Below are 21,320 nucleotides of genomic sequence, written 5' to 3'. Positions count from 1 at the left end.
AAAGGCACCGGAAAACCCCCTTCAGGTATTGTTCACGCACAGGTACTGTAGCTAGATGACTTTTTTTCAAAACTTCGAAAATCTATATCTTCATGCCCCGAACTCCAAACAATGCATGAGTAGTCAAACGAAACGTATTCAATGAGCTCTACGCACCTATGGTCTCTAATCATCTATCTGAGCGAAGTATAATTTTTTTTTGCCACCTGTTAAAACTCCTATTTAACTATTTACCACTTTACGCTTCCCAACACGTAAAACATATTTTTTGAGGAAATTATTTCCTCCTAAAAAAAGTGTTGCTTAATTTCTTGGCCCCTTTTCTCTCGAACTTGATTATTTGGCCCTAAAACGAATTTTCTTTGGTTTCTTTGCCCTTCCGTTAGTTTGATGGGCTAACGGTGTTAAGTTGTACGCAAAATGACTCTTTTACCTCTGGCGTCGAAGACAACAGTTCAACAATGTATAGTTGCGCCATATAGGCCTTTCGGACTGCCTAATATCAATAATTTCCCAAAATGAGGTACAATATTTTTTTAAAGCATGAAATCATTACTTTTTATATATATTTCCACATGACAACATCACACTGACTATTTAAAATGCATATAAAATATTGTACCATGCTTGGAAAAATATTGTATCTTATTTTGAAAAATTATTAATAGTAGACAACCTTAATGACTTGTATGACACAACTGTAAGTTGTTGAACGGTTGCCTTCAGCGCCAGGGGTATAAGAGTCATTTCGCGTATACCTTAACACCGTTAGCCTGTCAAACTAACAGAAGGGCCAAAAAAAACCAAAGGAAATTCGTTTCAGGGCCAAATAAGCAAGTTCGAGAGAAAAGGGCCAACAAACTAAGCAGCCTTTGTTAAGGCCAAGGAAATAATTTCCTCTATTTTTTGGGGGTGTTACACTGGCGGCGATGGAGGCAGCCGGATTAGGGCCCTGTTGGGCTTACCCCATATTCGGTTTGTTCGGCTTCTTTTTTCAGTCGGAACAGTATTTTTCTCTCACAACAATTCAGCCGGAACATTATTTTCAGCCAGTTTTAGCCAAGTTTCAGACCAGCGAACGGGGCCTAGATCGGAGAAAAGGAGTCACGGCCGTTCGCTGGAGTTGGAGAAGAAATCGGCAGCGGGAGGGCGGGAGGGGAAGAGGGAGGCCACCGCACCACGTCAGCTGGTGGGGCGAGTTCAGCTGCGGGAAGAAGATGAACAGGGGCGTCAGCTGGGGCGTTGGATGAAGACCCAACATTGGAGATGCACATGAAAATTAGCGGTTTCCATAATTGATAATGTACGAGAACATGGTCACTAAGCTCAGCATTGAACGATGCATGCGTGTGAAGTTTTTTTTGTGGGAAAATGGGTGTTGTTAGAGCATCTCCAAGAGTATCAAATATTTTCTTTCTAAAAATATGAAGTTTTATAACTCTAAAAAAGTATTGGAAGGAATAAAGAAGGCCATCTCTGAGAGTTTCTAATAATTCACTGCTAAAATATAGAAGATAATTTTACATCAGGAATCATATACTATTTCTAAATTATCCTAACAACTTTTATATATTCTTTCTTTTGTATATTTGCATCAGCAACCATTTTCTACTCTTAATTTTTTTCATATCCTTCCACCTTTAGATTGGTCGATAAACATGCGCGGGAAAGAGAAGATATGCGCGACTAGGAAGTGCGTAACTTTACGTGAAACAGGGTGATTTTTCCCAAGTTCTAAAAGATTAGGTGGATGGATTAAAAATTATTGGGCATATTTTTTCTGTCTTGCTAAAAACCAAGGATTAGGAAGGGATTTAGGAAATTCTTGGAGATGCTCTTAGAACTAAGAATGAAATCGCCTTTAGACATGGTTTTGTAGTTCGGCCGGGTCCTGCTGAGCCGTGCCATTTTGCACACAGATACCAGAGGCGCACACGATTTAAGTTAGCTAGTTAATAGCTAAAACTTTACTAACTATGGAGTATTAGCTAGCTAATAGTTAGAGCAACTCTATCCACAGTCATCTTTACTTTTGAGGTCCTAGTTTTTTTTTACTTCAGCAGCACCTCTCAAATCAAAGCCCTAAAATTGATCTCAATAGAAAGTGACATACGGGACTCAACCGTCATTGACTTCCATTGCCCAGGAAGAGGGGAGCTGGAGGTTCTCGAGGAGCGCTTGACAAGCCAGAGGTGCCAAGGGGAGCCATAGGGAGGGCGTCACAAGGGCCGTCGGGGAGTCCTACGTCGCGAGGGCCATCGGGGAGGGCATTCTGATCACTAGGATTGTCGGGGAGGGCGTCGCGCGTTGCAAGGGCCGCAAGGGACCGAGCATCAGGAGAAGGCGCGCGCGGAGGAGTCAGGCCGCGGCTTCCTTGCGAGGAGTCAGGCTGCGCCCGGGAAGAAGGCCCCATAAGGAAAAACTCGCCGGTATTCGTGGCCCAAGACCCACATCGACGATGGTAGAGGAGGCCGAGGCTGCATGGTTGTGGACGGGTGGGACGGGCGGGGTGTGATTTGGTTCCGTGTGTGGGCTGGGAAAGGAATGACAATAACTATTGTTTGAGGGCTCCCAGCAATGCCCCTAGGAATGAGGGGTGTGGGAGGGTGATTTGACGGTCCTTTTAAATTTAAGGCTCTAGTATGGGTCTATCACTGAAGTACCAGCCTTTCTAGAGTTGCTCTTAGTTGGTGTATATATATGTAAACTATTAGCAACATTTCAGTAACTAATAAACTAATTGTTAACACCTATACTCCCTCCGTCCATAATACAATCTATTTCAAAAAATTTAATACAACTTTAAAGAATACTCTAATAACGTAGGTATCCAAGGATTAAATCTAATTAAGAAGTCTCTTTAAACTATGGTTTCTTTTTTTAACAAACTTTGCTATTTCCAGTGTAAAAATATCACCTAGAATACCGTATATTTCAATATGAATTTTAGAAATCATAATACAATGTATTCCAAGACGGAGGGAGTACTTAACAGTTACCAAGTCTATTACCAGACAAACCTGTTAATTTTAACTACTAACCATTAGCATTAATTATAGATCTAAATAGCCCTAACTTCTCATAGAAAAGGTTTATTTCTGGTTAGTCACAATCTGTTAATACAATCTATTAGGGCTATTTTCAGTGTAAAAATATCACCAGGAATACCATATATTTCAATATAAATTTTAGAAATCATAATGCAATCTATTCCAAGACGGAGGGAGTACTTAACAGTTAGCAAGTCTATTACCAGACCAACCTGTTAATTTTAACTACTAACCATTAGCATTAATTATAGATCAAAATAGCTCTAACTTCTCATAAAAAAGGTTTATTTCTGGTTAGTCATGAAACACTTAGAGCAACTCCAACATATTTTTTATATCCTTATTTATAGAAATATAGATTTTGATATAAAAAAAACCTCTAATAATTTCTTTGATTAGATCTTTAAATATCGTCATCCTCTATTTAGGGGTCACTAGCCAAAAATTGAGAGCGAAGCTAGTCAAGTTGTAGAGGGTCGAAAGATATAGTGGGCAATTTCTATTTAAATGGCTCTACAAATGTTTTAGAGTAAAGCTTAATACTCTAAGAAATGTTCCAAGGGATCCAAAAATCCCTTCTAATAGATAAAGTTTACTTCAGTTTTATCATGAGTAATAAATATTATACAGATTACTTGAATCACTCGGAACAGCTGTGCTGTGTAACTTGGAAGGTAACGGCGCTTTTCAAAATACAAACTCATATACCAAACAAAAAGGAAAGAAAGTGGAACCAATATTGGGCAGTAAATGAATTATGCTTTTTGCACACAAAAAAAAACATGGACAACTTGATTGCTGAACAGGTCTAATTCAAGTTGGACAAGTACCTACATATTTCATTATATCATTATAGTGACAAACCGTACAACAAAATGCCATGGGCAGCCGTATCTCAAAAGGCCCCCATGACAGAAATCAGTTCCATTGCTGGTCACTGTGCCAAAATTGTGATCATCAATTTAAGACTGACATCTCATTCTCATTATCAGCGCAGACAAATGATGTGAAACAAAAAGTACTACGTGCTGATTGTCTTATCCTTAAATGCTCAGAGCAACTTGCTACTCGAAATATATTGGCATTTCATTTCCTTCTCTTAACTCTGATGGTTCTTCTGCCGGATTTGTCGTTGCGACCACTAGGGCCCATTGAGAACCCACCTGAAGAAACTTGACTATACTGGCCAACTTCGAAAACTCCAGGTGAGCCAGATGTACTAGAAGCAAATTGAGTTGCAGGTGTACTGAAAGTTGGAGTCAATGGAGAAGTGCTGCTTGGCAGGCCAAATGGTGAAGTTGCTGGGGAAGGGGACCCATTCCTGTCAACCATGTTCCCTCCGTTCATCTGTACAGTAGGGTCACCAAATATTGGTGTGGGTGGATTTGGTATTGAAGAAGTAGCTGACGTGAACGAAAATACAGCACTTGGCATTGGGCTGAATGGTGATGTAGCAGGACCAGTATTTGGTGAGCCATATGAAGGTGGAGCAGGTGTAGTGAATTTGCTGGAGAATACTGATTGTGCTAAAAATGCTGGACTGGAACTAAAAGCAAAAGATGAGCTTGTAGCAGGAGAAGATGGTGGAGCAGTTCCAGTCACAGAGGTTGGACAAGAAGCAGCTGCCCAAGAAAACAGAGAGCTTGAATTCAAAGGACTAGAGCCCATTGTTGCTGAACCAACTGGTGAATCCGCAAAACTATGTGAGCTTCCAGAGTTTAAATTTTCTGAAGATTTGAAGCACAAAGTATTTGCTGGACTCTGTGTGAACAGGGAACTGCAATTTTTTGATTGAGCATTATGATTCCCAGAAAAAAATGTTGGCTCAGCAGAGGCTGCCTTGGACATATCCTCTGAAGCAGAACTCGCAGTGTGAAACTTTTGGGAGAAGCCAAAAGGGGTACTGCTGTCTACTGCCTTGGATTTGTCCTGCATAGTGGAAGAACCTGCAATGCCAAACTCCCGCATGGAACTAATAGTGGTACTGCTATTTGCTGCTTCGGATTTGCGCTGCACAGCTGGAGAACTTGCAGTCCGAACTGGAGGGAAACCGAAAGCAACACTGGGGCTTCCTGTACAAGATGATGCTAAAGATCTTGCTGCAACAAATTCAGAAGAACTGCCTGCAAACATATTTTTGGCTGCCGATAAACTACCGAAACCAGTATTGGAGAAAGTGAGACTGTCTCCAGTTGAACAGTTCTGTGTAGACTTTGAAGCTAAGTTAGTGCAGATGGTAGAAGAGACAGCACTTTGAAATGAAGCTGAGCCAATTGATGTATTAGAAGGTTGTATAGCTGAGACAATAGAGTTTGATGCATATCCAGGGCCATCAACCTTAAATACAGGATTACTTGTGAAAGATGCACCTTGCCCAGAATTCTTGGAAGGCATTTGTTGATCATCTGCATTTAACTTGCTATATAATTTATGTGTAACTGCTCCTCCCAATACTGATTTTGAAATCCTGGAAAGGCAAACACATCAATATTAGAATCTAATGTACTTCATTTTTATGCTTAAATAAATTACAAAATAGAGTGGCAACCAAAAATAGCATGATCCAGCCAAATAGCTCCCAATAATAAACAGATCAAACAAATGTGGTTATTCATGTCCCAACAAATGACAGGTTAGGTTATAAGTATCAGCAAAATTAAAGTACTATTTAGGGTCAGAAAAAGTTTAAGCTGTAAATTTTATTTCATTATCAATCAGGAACTAACCTAGGGCCACTTTTTGCAGAAGTGACTGAAGCACTGAACAATAGTGAAGGCTGCTTTTCAACTGTTAGTATAGGGGGAGATGCCAATGTAGGTGTTGGAGGGCCCTGCGAGTGGGCATTGTTGACAGTTGGGACAGGGAAGGTGAAGCCATTTGCTGGAGTGGACATTTTGTTTCGTCCAATTTCATCAGATAATACCAGATTGGGAGCATTACCTTTGAAAGAAAATGCTGGAGGATTCTCCTTGTTCAAGGTAATTTGTGAGATTGATTTGTTCGATGTAATACCATCAGGTAAGGAATACTCAACTTCTGATGGAGAAGGTTCCAAAAGACCTCTCTCTGCTTGTACTTTCTTTTGTCGAGAAACATCCTCCTGGAAATATATGGCACTCTCAAGTTTCTGCTTTATTTCTGGTGTGTTTTCCTTCTGCGAAGAAACTAATGTGTCAAGCTGCTTCAGTATCTTAGCTGCCATCTCAGCTGACTGCTCTGGTGCCTGACCAAAACAGTTCACATGAGCTCTATCCTCTATGCTACCGAGACTGGCATCACCAACTGTATCCAGACAACGGCGTTTTTGAGTTTGTGCCAATTGCTCAGGACCTTCAAGTTTGCTTCCATGGCCCACAAGGTATCTACGATAACCCAGCCTTGTTTCCAACAACGGCGATGTTCTGTTATATCTTTGATGCATTCTACGTATGGGACCATCAGACTCATTGCTGACAGCAGTACTCTTCCTCTTCAAAACCTGTCGATTAACAATGAAAGACTGCTTCAGAAAAAAGTAAGCAGGTAAGATTCCCTGTAGCTTCAAAAGGGTAATATCCCACAAAATGATTGCAGAACATTGGAAAATTACACAGCAACACTATAGCTCAAAATTGTCTACCTAGTCACTATTCAGGACTCAAACTCAAACCATGCCATTTTGTCCAACTAATAATTTAATTGAATGATGTCAGGATTCATTTTTCGGACACCTAGGATGTTATGGGGGCATCAGTTAGGGGCCCAGGGGCCCATAGTATCAATTAGAGCCTTAGAGGGATTTGATCAATCAGAGATAGGATTAGATTTGGGTCAATTAGAGATAGGATTGGACATGATTTGTTATGATTTGATCGGGTCTTCCTTAGGTGGCCAGGAGTCCTCTCTATATAATAAAGGGAGGTGATGTTATCAAGGAAGAAGAAAAGAAAGAAGAACAAACAATCCAATTCCTCCAAATACTCTAGTCTCCCTCCAAGCCGACTTTGCCCAGCTGTCTTCCTGACAATGGTTATCACCAAATGAACTAAGGTTCATAACATAGGACTACCTGTTTACCAGACTAAGATTGCTGGATGTAAATCTGGTGGAGTTATTCAGTTCTGTTTTTGTTTTATATAAGCTGCCAAAGTGATGTAAATTTACTTGTATGAAGTCCATTTATAGAAGGTCAATAGAGTAAAGAGGAACCTAAATTTCATGAAAGATGACAGTTCTATAATTGACCTTTAACCAACATTGCTGCATTCAACCTCAGTGCCATAATCTCACTAAAAGATTGAGGAATAATGTGGACAGCATACGAAATTACAAGATGTATAAGCAACCACAATATAGTGAGATAAAACAGGCAATCATTTGTATTTAATCTAGTAAGGCGTTTAGCATAGTACTTCGAATGGAGGACTGGCTTTAGGTGCCATATGCAAAGGATTAGGCAACAATGAAACAAAGAAAGTTAGAACTCTACATACAAAAGTTAGATTTGCAACTCACTACCATACTAATCCTGAAACTTGTAAGACATCAAATGAATATGCTAGAATACTAGATTGTGCACTGTGCTTCAATAATAAGTACCTGCCTGCCAAAAGTATGAACACTACTTGAGGTCTGATAATGTGAAGATACAGAACCAAATCGCTCCTTTGAAGAAACACCACTCTGAAACAGAACAAGTAATTTAAATTAGAAAAGACAATCCTTGTATTGGCGGATATATAAAGCTATGCCACAGGAGGAAAAGGATAAGAAACTATCTATCTAAAGTGGAAACAGACATAATGAAGAAACTATTGAATCTAAGAAGTATAATTCTTTGTGTAGTGGTTGCAATAATGCCCACAGGGATGAACAATTAAGATTTTTTTATATGACTTATTAAAGAAAAGACGAAAAGAAATATATGCCATTGAGAATCTGTCTGTGATCTGCATATGTGTTCATGCTGATACACAAAATAACTTGAGCAAAGTAAAACATATTGAATAAAATGAACAAGCTATAAACCTTGAAATAAGGAGATGATGACATTTTGTAGATTGCTCCATTCGGTGTTGTGCAGTTGCTTTCAAGACGATCAGAAGTTTTGGAAGTATGCAATCTTGAGCCTTGGGCAAGTGGGATTGTGGGAGGCTTAGCTTTTTGTGACATACTAGCTTCTATAGATGTGATAGGCATAGAGGAGGGATCGTGCAACCTAAGACGTAGAGGGGACCCCTTGGAAGATTTTGAACCCATATATGCTTTTGCAATTTCTGCAGGCGAGGCAACTTGATCCTGTACGGACACATAACAGAGGTCATATGATACTCCATGGAATTCATATTACTTGATCCAATTTCAAATGCATACAGAAGCCATAGCAAGTGAGATCGTACAAGCTATAATGATCACAAAGATCAGCAGTCTGAATTTTCTATATGTTACATTCAAGTTTAAACATAATACAAATAGTTTAATATTCTAGTGTACACACTAAGTTGCCACAATCTTGTACTTACATCAATGCTGTATGTTGTAGTGGAGAAATCAAGAGGTAAGTTGGAGTGTTCCGAGCCATTTTCCTTGTCATAAACAATCATTTTCCTTATGTTACCATCTTCTGGCTTTAGTGAATTTGCTCCAATAGTTTTAGACCATAACAAATTGGTCAAATATTCAAATTCACTCCTACATACAACAAACAAATATAACCATCTGAGAGACAGAGACATAAGTTCAAATATTATACCACACACCTCAATCAAAAAAGGAAAAATATGAATGCAATAGGTAAACCAACAGAAATGTTTGGAATTCACATAACATATAAAAAAATGGCAAGAAGTCAGCCAGGAAAGATGTACTTAGCAAAGAGCGAACACAATACGTTGAATATCTCGAACACACAAGAGAATTGTGTATCATTTCATTAAGAGAAAAGCAGAACTGTACAATGGAGGGACAAGCACCCCCCCCCCCCCCCCCCCCCCCCCCAGGAATGCACACACACATGGGAAACACTAGAGCAGAGCAACTAGCCTTCCACAGGTAGCGTTAAATATACATGTTTGCTGCGAGGAAGGACACATATACAGCATTAAGCATAAGAGGAATGAGGAATCAGGTGAAACTGCTAGGCCGTTGAATCAATGTGGTATAAGTGGCAGCACAAAGTAGGAAAGCATTTTGCAATTTGTCATCTAATGCAACTGGGCTACAAGACTGCGCTGCTCGCACCAGCAATTGCGAACGTCAAGTATGAGACAACAATGGGCTCTTAACAACAAGATCTTGGACTGATACTTGCCTCCTGAAAGTTCTCTGCTTCAATAATTCTTCAAGAGCCATACCACCATGGTCATTAGAATTTCTTAGCATGTTTTCTTCCTCTCCCTTGGCAGAACTTTGAGGATTTTCAGTAAATAAGTTCTGCATTAGAACAAACACATGTTTGGAACTATGTTAAACAAACAACAAGACCTTTCCAAGCATGTTGGGGGAAATCTAGAGTTGAAACCTAACAAGAGCCACCAACAAAAGGGGCTTGGAACTAAGTCGCAGAAGACATAAAATTGAAAGTCGAAAGTAAATTAATTGCCATTAGAACCTGTCAGGGTGTTACTTAAAACAAACAGAGATTTTTTTCCTAGCTTAATAATAAATAAGTAAATATCTGTTCTACTCCCTTGTTCCAAATTAAAGTTAATTTTGGCTTTCTCCTAAATCAAACTTCTTAAACTTTGCCTGAGTTTTTAGAAAAAATATATTAACATCTATAAGCTCAAACAAATGCTCAATCAAAATATATTTCATGGGGAATTTAATGAAACTAATTTGATGTTATATATGTTGGGTGTATTTTTCAATAAACTTGGTCGAAATGAAGATGTCTGGCTTAGGACAAAAACAAAATGAACTATAATTTAGAATAGAGGGAGTAAGTGCTAAAAACTCAATAAAACCTTCAGGGACAAGGGCTAAAACTTGCAGGCTTGGAATAGACTCATAAGGTGATCCTGAAGGAAATGTTTTGAATTGAATTAATGAAGTTACAGTGCTTGGCAAACTCAGTGTCTAGTTGGAGTAACTTATAAATCGTTTTGACAATCACTCAAATAATGTACAATACACAAAAATACAATAAGAATTTATTGATTCAGCTTACATTGGCAGCCACTCCACTGTTTTCTTCACATTCTGGAAGGTCATCCTCTATACATTGCAGGGGAAAAAATTTATGTAAGCTTGCCAGCAATCAATCAATCACACGCTGGATAAACAATTCCCCTAAGAGCATACTACATTACAATAGCATCCCAAATCCACACTGAAAAAAGATGATAACACGCTAACTTATTCATCACAGCAGCCAGAGTAAACGCCCAAATTCTGACGGACCAATAGCCCACAGTCCACATGCACAACTAACATGTTAATCAAGTGTTGTCTAAAGCTAAACTAGTTATTATTTCTACAGAGACAATAGTACCAATCTCTAGGTTACAATAGCACTAACACCGAGCAAGCAGCAAAACAACCGGCAACCGCAAACGATCAAAAATATGCAGACAAACCTAAAGGTGGGGGAAGCGGCGAGGGCGGCGCGTCGACTAGCAGTTGGTCGCGCGACGGCGGCTCGTGCAGCTCTTGCGGCGGCGGGGCCAGCGCGGTGAGCTGAGGTGGAGACGTGCGGAACAAGGAGGGAAGGAATCGCGAGGTGGCAGCGGCAATAATCCGGGACAACCACCCGCCCCCCTGCGAAACCGCCGCCGTGGCGGTTCCAGGAGCGTTGGTCGGGGCGGTGGCCGGACGAGCATAGGGCGAGGCTGCCACAGCGCGGGAGGGAGGGTGGCGGCGGATTTTGCCGCCGGTGCCGGCGCCGGTGCCGTAGTCGTATCGCCGGGATTCCATGCAACGGCGATGTGGGGCTAGGGTTTCGCCGTATCGCAGGCGGAGGTTAGGGTTTCGAAAGGGCGACGCTGGTTGATGACGTGACTTTAGAGGGGGTAAGGGCACACCAGTTTCCTTCACTTTTTTTTTTGTGTGAGGGTCAGGTGTGTCTCGCCCCCTCGACGACTTCGATTCGGCTCGATTCGAGTTAAACCCTTGTTGGTGGGGTTGAAGTCACACTAGCAATTTGCACGTACCCATACCTCAAATATAACCACATATACAAGAATTTTGTCTTTATCCTTAGTTTAACTGAATAAGTAAAGAAAATGGACCCTTTCTACTCGTCTCAGATTGATGGATCTTCTCAATTAGAAGATCTCTTGTATGAATAATACACATTTCTGTTGATCAAGTCTAATGCTAATTGTTTTTGTTCCCGAGCAAAGATATCCAGTGGAGGCCGATTCGTTCGTCCTATTCTAATATTAAGGACCAAGAGGTCCTAGAATCTCTTTTGTATCTAGATTTAGAGGGAGTTTTGTTAGCATTACGAAAAGAATCAATAGAAGGAGAATAAGCCTTATTGAAAAGAAGAATATTCAAACTGAAAATAGCTTACAACTTCCCGAAAAATAGAGAAGATTATCACAATTTCTCTAAAGAAATTGTTATTGCCACTGTATCCATTGAAAATTGAACCTTAAGCAGTGTATGTTAATTTGTTCTCGTCAACAATATATCAAAAGATATTTTAGTTGAGCAGGATTATAATCGATGTGAGTTTCAAACAAACCATACACTGACTATATAGTATTATTTGATTACTTTGCACTGTCCTATAGCAAAAATGGCACAATACACAACTTAGCGCGATCAGCTAAGACACTATGCTTAACTTTCTTTGTCTAGTTAGCTATGGAAGAGTGGCGATGCCAACTGTGTGTTGTAGAGCATCACAAATATTCTCTCAAACCTCCAACAACAGAATGGGCAGATAACTCGCCTCGGTGACGAACCGGATGACACCCTTAGAAGCTGACTTAACATCCGAGTTCTTATCAAGTTATCATCCCCATTTCTTTTGTGTTTTAGGCTGAGGAAGTTTATCTACGGTTGCCACAGTTGTGGTTCCATCTCTACCATAGTGGTCTTTCATCTTCATCATATATGTATTGTCGCACCCCGATGCCCTTCCTATCAGGGACCGACTGTCGATGCGGGACCCACAGGATACCCCGCAAAGAAAGGAGAAGATCTAGTCTAACTAGGATTCTTCCCGTGTAATCCTAGTAGTAATACTACCCTGTAATCCTACTAGGATTCTTCCCGTGTAATCCTAGTAGTAATACTACCCTGTAATCCTACTAGGACTCTACATTGTAAATCGACTAAGACTCTGGCATCCTGACTATATAAAGGAGGGCAGGGCTCCTTAGATCGGGAGTTCAGAGGAAAACAATTGTACGATACCACACTTTACAATCAATCTAACGCAAAGGCTAACGCCGACTGGACGTAGGGCTATTACTCAGATCGAAGATCGAGGGTCCGAACCAGGATAAATCGACTGTCTCTTGTGTTTACCGTCGAGTTCTGCATACGCTGAAGCCCGAACATACTGCCCCGGGGACCCCCGTGGCAGGCTATCGGTGGTCAAACATCGACAGCTGACGCGCCAGGTAGGGGCTTTCGGCGACTTTGCATCCGAGAGCTCGATGGACCTCAACAACATGATCTTCTCGACAGGGTCAACCTTCATCTTCGGTTCATGGATCTGCGAGGCAGGTGACAATGGCAAGCTCCAAGGCCATCTCCTCAAAGATTCGGATCATCATCAAGACCTTTCCATTTCGGCGACAACGACAGATCAACTTGCTGGAAGATTCGCGCAGATTTCGCGATGTCCGATCCGACTCAGATTTCACGGCTTTACGCATCCGATTCAAACTCAGGTTCCTGCTTCCGAGACGGAGTCTTATCCGAGTTCTTTCGGAAAACCGAGTTCTTTTCCGACAAGGCTTCGAGGCACGACGTCAACCTATCAAGGATACAACTTCGGAGTACACTCAGAGTACTTTAAAGAAGTCGGGTCCTCTTCCGTTCAGACTCCACAACATGGCAACATCTTATCAGACTCAGCCCGAAGGATCCACCAATCCAGTGCTTAGAATGTCACTGAAAGGAGCCCAGGAAGGTCTCATCTTAACTATAACATCTCAAGACTGCATCGTCCACTGGCCAGGTTCCGTCCCTAAGGATGGCGGCACCCAACTAGTCGATGATACTGACAACAACAACTCTACCCTACCAAGAAGGAGACTTCGATCTGCGACCTAGAAGCCTCTACTGAAGTTATCAACAACTCTAACAAGTACGGAAACCAACGCCGGTGACAGAACAACTCACGCTCGAGAAGTATTCATGATTCGCCGTCCTTGATCACCATTGGTCCCCCCTAGAAGCGCCCGACGTCAGGTCTTCAGATGAATCTGAGTTCAACATATCACCATTTACCCAGGGACACGATGGTGAGACCGAGAGTCAGAGGCAAGCCAGAGAAAGAAAGAACAAATTGAAACAAGGATGTCAACGCCATGCTAAAGCAGCGCAAGGAAGCTTGGATCAACTATGAGTCAGACCTAGCCGAGTACAATAGAAGAAAATCAGAGCGAGAGGTCGAAGAAGGACAGCAGTAGGAATACACCCTATGATAAGATCCGAGAAGCACTAGAAGAACTCAGGGTGACTTCACATCCCAATGAAAAACAAGAACAGCTCTAGGGACTTCCTCCGATCAACAGTCCTAAGGACTGCACGATGGAAGGGCAACATCTCATGAGCAGGAAGATCAAAATCAAAGGAAGTCCGCTTTCAGAGAGACTTGGTCCAAGTGGAAGTCACAACAGAGAAAGTAGAAGAAATCATAGTCAAAACGACTAATTCGAACAACCAAGAAAGGCCAGAAGCAAAGCACCTACTCGGATAGCCACGCAAAACTACTCTCACCAAGACAACAGTTGGCAAGAAGGGGGCGCTGAATCAGAATACACAGAAGCCAGAACGCACTGATAGATTCCCCTGTTTTACAAACAGACTTGCTTCAATACGACTGCCTCACAAGTTCAAGCCGTCCAACCATTCCAAGTATGATGGACAAGACCGAACCAAAGCAATGGCTCAGGATTTACTCACTAATCAATTGAATTGGCCGGAGGAGACGATGACATCAAGACCTTGTTCTTTCCCATGGCCCTAGAAACCATGCCACTTTAATGGTTTGACAAATTAAATCCAGGATCAATCAGAAATTAGGGAGGACTTACAAAGAGCTTTCTGTGAAAATTTTCGCGGGCATCATTACACATCCAATTACCCACGCAGAGTTAAAAGGACTCAAGCAGAAAGGAGGCTGAAAGTCTTAGAAATTACTATCGACGATTTGGCGAACTACGAGCTCAAGTACATGACATCACCCAAAGAGAAGTAATTGAAGCTTTCTCTCATGGAATCATTGCTTGGTGGCAATTTTAAGACTTCTGCAAAGAAAACCCAAGAAATAATGAAGAATTCAGACAAACAGTGGAAAAGATGATTACCGCAGAGGAAAAGACACGAGAAAGATTCCCGAATAGAAATAACAGAGACAACCCAGACAGGCAAAATCCTCGAAATAATAGACATCAGGAAAGAAAACGTGGACCAGACAACACCATAGCAGTTACTGACAAATCAAGGATGTTTTCCAAGCCCAGGAGGTATGACGACATTGAAAACATGTGTTACGTCTTGCACCCCAAAGGAAATCACACCATCGGAGATTGCTACACCTTCAAAGATCGATACACAAGAAAGGATAGTAAGGAAAATACCAAAGAAGGCAATCAGAAAAAAAGAAGACAACCACGAAGATAAGGGATTCCAAAAATCCAGGGGACAGTAGCAGTAATCTTCGCCGGGGTCCCAGATTCTAGAAGCAAACATCAAGAAAAGCTAGCGCTGCGAACCATCATGGCAGCAGAACCGGCTACCCCAAGATATCTCAACTGGTCATAGTATCCAATCCAATTTCAAGAGAAGACCAATGGACTAGCGTAGGGAACGCAGGCCATTACCCACTAGTTCTAGATCCAACTATTGCCGGTATGACTGTCCACAAAAGTACTAATCGACGGGGGAGCCGGACTCAATATCATTTTCTTAGAAACTCTAAGGAAGATGGGACTACAACTCGCCGGGATGATTACAACAACTAAGCACGCCTTTTTATGGCATAGTACTCGGCAAGGCAGCAATGCCACTTGGACAAATCACTCTACCAGTTACCTTTAGGGACTCCCTCGAACTATTGTACAGAGTTCATCAAGTTTGAAGTTGTGGACTTCGATTCATCATATCATGCAATCCTCGGGCGCCCAAGCACTAGCAAAATTCATGGCAATACCACATTATTCGTACCTGTTGCTTAAGATGCCAGGGCCTAACAGTGTTCTCTCTCTTCGGAGTGATTTGAAGCGTGCTTTTGACTATGATGTTCAGGCAATCCAAATTGCAGCAAAAGCACAGGCCACCAGGTGGAAGAAAAGAAATAGCCACTTTTGCAGCAGAAATGAGCCCAGAAGAGCTAGTGATACCGGCTAAAAAACTCATGCATCCTAGCACCACCAAAAGAAGCCAACATTAAGCAAATCGACCTGGGCACCAGTGATCCCTCAAAAACGGCAACCATTAGCGCCCACCTATCGGCAAAATAGGAACTCGCACTCACCAATTTTCTTCGGGACAACAAAGATATCTTCGCTTGGAAGCCGGCCAACATGCCAGGGGTCCCAAGAGAGTTGGCTAAGGCACAGAATTGATATTAATGAAGGCTCCAAGCCTGTGAAGCAATGACTATGACTATTCTCACCCGACAAAAAGGCAGCAATTAAAAAAGAAATCACAAAACTAATGGCAACATGATTCATCAGAGAAATCCTCCATCCAGATTGGCTAGCAAACCCAGTTCTAGGTACAGAAAAAGAATACGGACGAGTGGCGTATGTGTGTCGACTACATAGATCTCAACAAACACTGCCTAAAAGATCCAGTTCGGGCTACCACGCATTGATTAGATAGTAGATTCAACAGCGGGATCTGCCCTATTATCCTTCCTTGATTGCTATTCAGGATATCACTAGATTGCATTAAAGGAATAAGACCAGAGCAAGACATCTTTCATCACTCCTATTCGGTGCCTACTGCTACAAAACCATGCCATTTGGACTCAAAAATGCTGGTGCGACTTACCAAAGAGCTATCCAAACATGCCTCGGTGATTAGATTGGCGAAAACAGTAGAAGCATACGTGGATGATGTAGTGGTAAATATAAAGAACCCGGATACACTAATTGAAGACTTAAAGCAAAGCTTCCAAAACCTAAAAGATGGAGGTGGAAATTAAACCCAAACAAGTGTGTATTCGGAGTTCCCTCAAGACAACTACTCGGATTCTTGGTCAGTCATCGAGGAATCGAAGCAAGCGCTAAGCAAATTTGAGCCATAACAGAGATGGGCCCTCCTCGAAGTGTTAAAGATGTGCAGAAGCTAACAGGCTGCATGGCGGCCCTTAATCGTTTCATATCAAGACTGGGCGAAAAATAGTTACCTTTCTTTAAATCGCTAAAGAAGACAGACAAGTTCGAGTGGACAGAAGAAGCCAACGAAGCTTTCAAGAAGCTCAAGGCATACCTCACCTCCTCACCTGTTCTCATGCCTCCAAAGAAATATGAAGACATGATGCTGTACATTGCGGCAACTTCTTCTATGATCAGCACAGCGATTGTCGTAGAAAGAGAAGAAGAAGGGCGTGTATATAAAGTACAACGCCCCGCATACTACATTAGCGAAGTACTGTCAGAATAAAAAAGTCCTGGTACCCGCATGTGCAAAAACTACTCTACACCCTCCTGATCACTTCACACAAGCTTTGCCACTATTTTGAAAGCCACAAGATTACCGTGGTGACAGATTTCCCACTCAGAAGACATCCTACACAACAGAGACTGCAACTAGGGCGCATATCTAAGTGGGCAGTTGCACTTAGGTGCTCTCAATATCGATTTCACCCCTATGGAAGATAATTAAATCTCAAGCCCTGGCCGATTTTGTTGCCGAGTGGAACAGAAATTCAATAACCTATGTCAAATACCATCCTTGATCATTGGAAGATGTACTTTGATGGATCACTCAAGCTAGGTAGAGCCGGTGCAGGCGTCCTCCTCATTTCTCTAGACAGAAAACAACTCAAGTACGTCCTTCAGATATTATGGCAAGCTACAAACAATGAAGCAGAATATGAAGCCCTCATCCACTGGGCTACGAGTGGCAATTACCCTCAGAATCAAGCATTTACTCGTATACGGCGATTCAGCAGTAGTCATCAATCAAGTCAACAAAGATTGGGACTGCACCAAAGAAAACATGGGCGCCTACTGTGCCAAAATACGAAAGCTCAAAAAACATTTTCAAGGATTAGAAATTCTACACTGTCCTACGTGATTCTAATGTTGCGGCAGACGTCCTCGCCAAGCTTGGATTAGATAGGGCGAAAGGTCCTCACCCGGTGTATTCATAGAGGAGTTATCAGCTCCCTCTATCAAACAACCCGGTGAGATAACCCCTAAAATCTCAGCTAATGGCACCCTAGATTTTGGTAATCACCACTTCATGGACCTAGGTTTTTATTGATTACATCAAAGAGAATAAGTTGCCAGCGGAAAAAGAGGAAGCTACCAGATTTGTTCATAGAAGCAAGAATTATGTCCTAGTGGGAGACAAGCTCTATAGAAGAGCTGCATCATCAGGAGTACTCCTAAAATGCAGTCTCATTTGAAGAGGGCAAAGAGATCCTAGATGAAATACACTCAGGCTACTATGGAAATCACGCCGCTTTCAAGAACACTAGTCGTCAAAGCATTCCGTACCGGTTTCTACTGGCCAACCGCTTTGAAAGACGCAGAAGAATTCATTAGAAGATGCAAAGGTTGTCAAATGTTCGCAAGACAAGCTCATGTGCCTAGCTCACAACCTCATCTACATCCCACCTGCTTGGCCTTTCTCCTGCTAGGGGCTGGATCAAGTAGGACCTCTCAAGAAAGCAAAAGGCAGGTTTCGAGTATATCTTAGTAGCAATTGACAAGTTCACCAAGTGGATTGAATACAAACCACTCATAAAATACAGCGCAGCCAAAGCAGTCGAATTCATCTAAGACTATTATGTATCGCTTTGGCATGCCCAATCGAATCATCATAGGATTTGGGTTCTCCCTTCATAGCCACAGAATTCCAAAGTTGGGCACAGGACTACTGACTTCATAATAGATTATGCATTAGTCGCACATCCAGAGGCCAACGGATAGGTCGAAAGGGCTAACAGACTCATACTAGCCGGATTAAAACCAAGATTGTATGAAGAACTAGTAGACTATAGATCAAAATGGATTGAAGAATTATCCAAGGTCGTATGGGGGCTACTGGACTCAAATAAGCAGAGCCATCCGAACACTCACCTTTTTTCCTAGTTTACGGATCAGAAGTCATACTACCTGCCGACTTGATCTGGACGTCACCAAGGATAGAGCAATATGACAAAGGAGAAGCAGAACAAACCCTAAGATTAGAGCTCGACAGTATAGAAGAAGTCAAAGTAAATGCTACCCTTCAATTAGCAAGATACCTCCAAGGATTAAGACGCCACTAAAACAAGAATACCCAGTCTCGATCATTACAAGTCGGAGACCTAGTACTAAGAAGAATACAAAAAACTGATGGATGCCATAAACTACTCAGTCCATGGGAAGGTCCTTTTATCGTCACAAAAGTCTCCGGACCGGGCACATACAAGTTGATAACTGAAGATGGAAAAGAAGTCAACAATACATGGCATATCAGCCAGCTACGAAGATTCTACGCATGAAAACAACTCAAGGGTAAATATATATACAAGCCACAAGAGATCAATGTTCATGATCAATAAAGATGGCTCTTTCTCGACAAACATATGTCTTATTGTGGCTTTCCCCGAGTTGTTTCCAATGAGCACCAAAAAGCAAAATGGCTGAAAAGACGCCTGAGCATACCGACCAAGAGCAAAAGAGCTGAAAACATGCTTGAGCCCGCCGATGAGGGTAGCTAACAAGCTAACACCCGAAACAAAAAGCAAAATGGCTGAAAAGACGCTTGAGCATACCGGCCGAGAGCAAAAGAGCTGAAAACATGCTTGAGCCCGCCGATGAGGGTAGCTAACAAGCTAACACCCAAAACAAAAAGCAAAATGGCTAAAAAGATGCCTGAGCATACCGGCCAAGAGCAAAAGAGCTGAAACATGCTTGAGCCCGCCGATGAGGGTAGCTAATAAGCTAACACCCGAACAAAAAAGCAAAATGGCTGAAAAGACGCCTAAGCATACCGGCCGAGAGCAAAAGAGCTAAAAACATGCTTGAGCCCGCCGATGAGGGTAGCTAATAAGCTAACACCCGAACCAAAAAGCAAAATGGCTGAAAAGACGCCTAAGCATACCGGCCGAGAGCAAAAGAGCTAAAAACATGCTTGAGCCCACCGATGAGGGTAGCTAATAAGCTAACACCCGAACCAAAAAGCAAAATAGCTGAAAAGACGCCTAAGCATACCGACCTGAGAGCAAAAGAGCTGAAAAGATGCTTGAGCCTGCCGAGGAGGGTAGCTAATAAGCTAACACCCTGAACCAAAAAGCAAAATGACTGAAACCAAACCTGAACATAAATCAGAGCAATTTCAAGACAAGACCCTCTAGCTCCTTGTTCCAAATAGCAAGAGGCTCGAGGGCTACACTCAGAAGATCCCAAGAAGCGCTACATGGTTTTTCTCAAGAAAGCACTCGGACGATGCTTGTTCCTGCTCAACAAGACTTGAAGGAACAAGACAAGGCTTCTAGAGCTCTACCATGGAGTGCTCGAGGGCTTGTCGATCCTAGGATGTTTTTGCAACCAGAGATAGGACCAGATGCTGACCACACTCTAAAAAGAAGAAGCTGGAGATGTCCTAAGTCTTTTTAGTACTAACAAGAACACAAAGTTTGTCGAGACAATGATCTATACCGAGTTGTTTATAAGTCACAGACGAAAGCCAGACAAGCACTTGACAAATCAAGGAAGTCTGTCAAGACATAAATCTACATATACCAAGTTGTTTACAAGGCACAAACAAAAGCCAGAAAAGCACTCGACAGATCAAGAAAGTTTGTCAAGACAATGATTTACCTAAGCCGAGTTGTTTACGAGACAAAGAAATACAGACAAAGAAGACATCAACAAAAAAATAAAGAATCTCCATTCAGTTTTCAAGTATAGTGTTTTATTATAGAAGCTAGAATACAAAGGTCGATTACATCAGGCATTGTCATTAGGAGAAGAAACATCAATGTTAAGATTATCTACAATCTTCCTGGCTAAATCATCGACCTCAGGCTCCAACTTCTCAACAACATCCAGATACTCTTGGCTCTCGACTTCATCAGCAACCTTAGACAAAGGAAAGTCTGGAGAAAGAACCCAGACCTGGGCAAGAATGTTCCTGGTACAAAGATGGGCACATCGCTTTACGAACTCCTAGAAACAGGGTCGACACTTGGGGAATGAACTGAGCCCAAGAATGACCATCATCTGCTAGAGTCCGGAGAAGGTCGGCTACTGACCGAAAAGACTTCCACAAAGCTTTCCAGTTCTCAGTAGCCATTGCCAACTTGCCAGTCAAGTCCTCAACTGATTTTTTGGGCCTACATAAGATCTCTATCAGCTCCACGCCTAATCAACTTAGCAAGCGCAAGTTCTTCTTCAGCTTGAGTAATTACCTCCTCAGCCTTATTGTGGCTAGTATGAACGAGTGTCTTCATCTCCTCGATACCCTCCGAGAGCTTCTGCTTTTCAACTCGAAGAGCTAGACCAAGCAACAAAAGACAAGTCAGCAGAAAGGCAAGTTTGAATACAAAGGGAAGCAAAAAAGAACTCGTGATACCATGGCACTCTTTCTTCATGGCCTCCACATTTTTCGAGGCCTCCTGGGTAGCTGCATCCCTCTGCTTTTCTACCTCAACTACCCAGGCACAGAGAGCCTTCTCCTCCTTCTAATGCATTTGACGCTTAGTCTCCAACTTAGCCCGATAGAGGTCAAGCTCTGCCTTCAGGGTACTCACCTCAGAGGATAACTTTTTCTCGATTTCAGACGAGAAAAAGAAGCTGGTATGATCATGAGAAAAAGACTGAGCAAAAAGAAAGAGAGAAAAACAAGAAATAAGGATAGGAGAAAAATGAACATCTAAAGAAAGAAGTTCAGAAAAACTTACCTAGAGCTTTTCCCAAAAGAAGTCGCGAAGGTCGCCAA

General features: G+C 42.0%; 1 protein-coding gene across 2 annotated transcripts; it reads right to left on the bottom strand.

Moving 5' to 3' along the window:
• Window positions 1-3,811: 3,811 nt before the first annotated feature.
• LOC136502843 (nuclear pore complex protein NUP1-like) lies at window positions 3,812-11,082 on the bottom strand. Of its 2 annotated transcripts, none has more exons than XM_066498095.1 (8): window positions 10,607-11,082; window positions 10,198-10,244; window positions 9,340-9,461; window positions 8,552-8,720; window positions 8,058-8,327; window positions 7,629-7,712; window positions 5,777-6,549; window positions 3,812-5,517 (listed from the first exon to the last, which is right to left on the bottom strand). In XM_066498095.1, the coding sequence occupies exons 1-8, from the start codon at window positions 10,941-10,943 to the stop codon at window positions 4,137-4,139; spliced, it is 3,183 nt and encodes a 1,060-aa protein (XP_066354192.1). In that variant the 5' UTR covers window positions 10,944-11,082; the 3' UTR covers window positions 3,812-4,136. The 2 variants fall into 2 exon arrangements, with proteins under 2 accessions (XP_066354192.1, XP_066354193.1); XM_066498096.1 differs by having other exon boundaries at window positions 5,777-6,528; window positions 10,607-11,081.
• Window positions 11,083-21,320: the final 10,238 nt, after the last annotated feature.

This window comes from Miscanthus floridulus, chromosome 14 (assembly GCF_019320115.1).
Source record: "Miscanthus floridulus cultivar M001 chromosome 14, ASM1932011v1, whole genome shotgun sequence".
Taxonomy (NCBI): domain Eukaryota; kingdom Viridiplantae; phylum Streptophyta; class Magnoliopsida; order Poales; family Poaceae; genus Miscanthus; species Miscanthus floridulus.
Note: the sequence above shows the minus strand (reverse complement) of the source record. Positions and strands in the feature narration are given on the sequence as shown.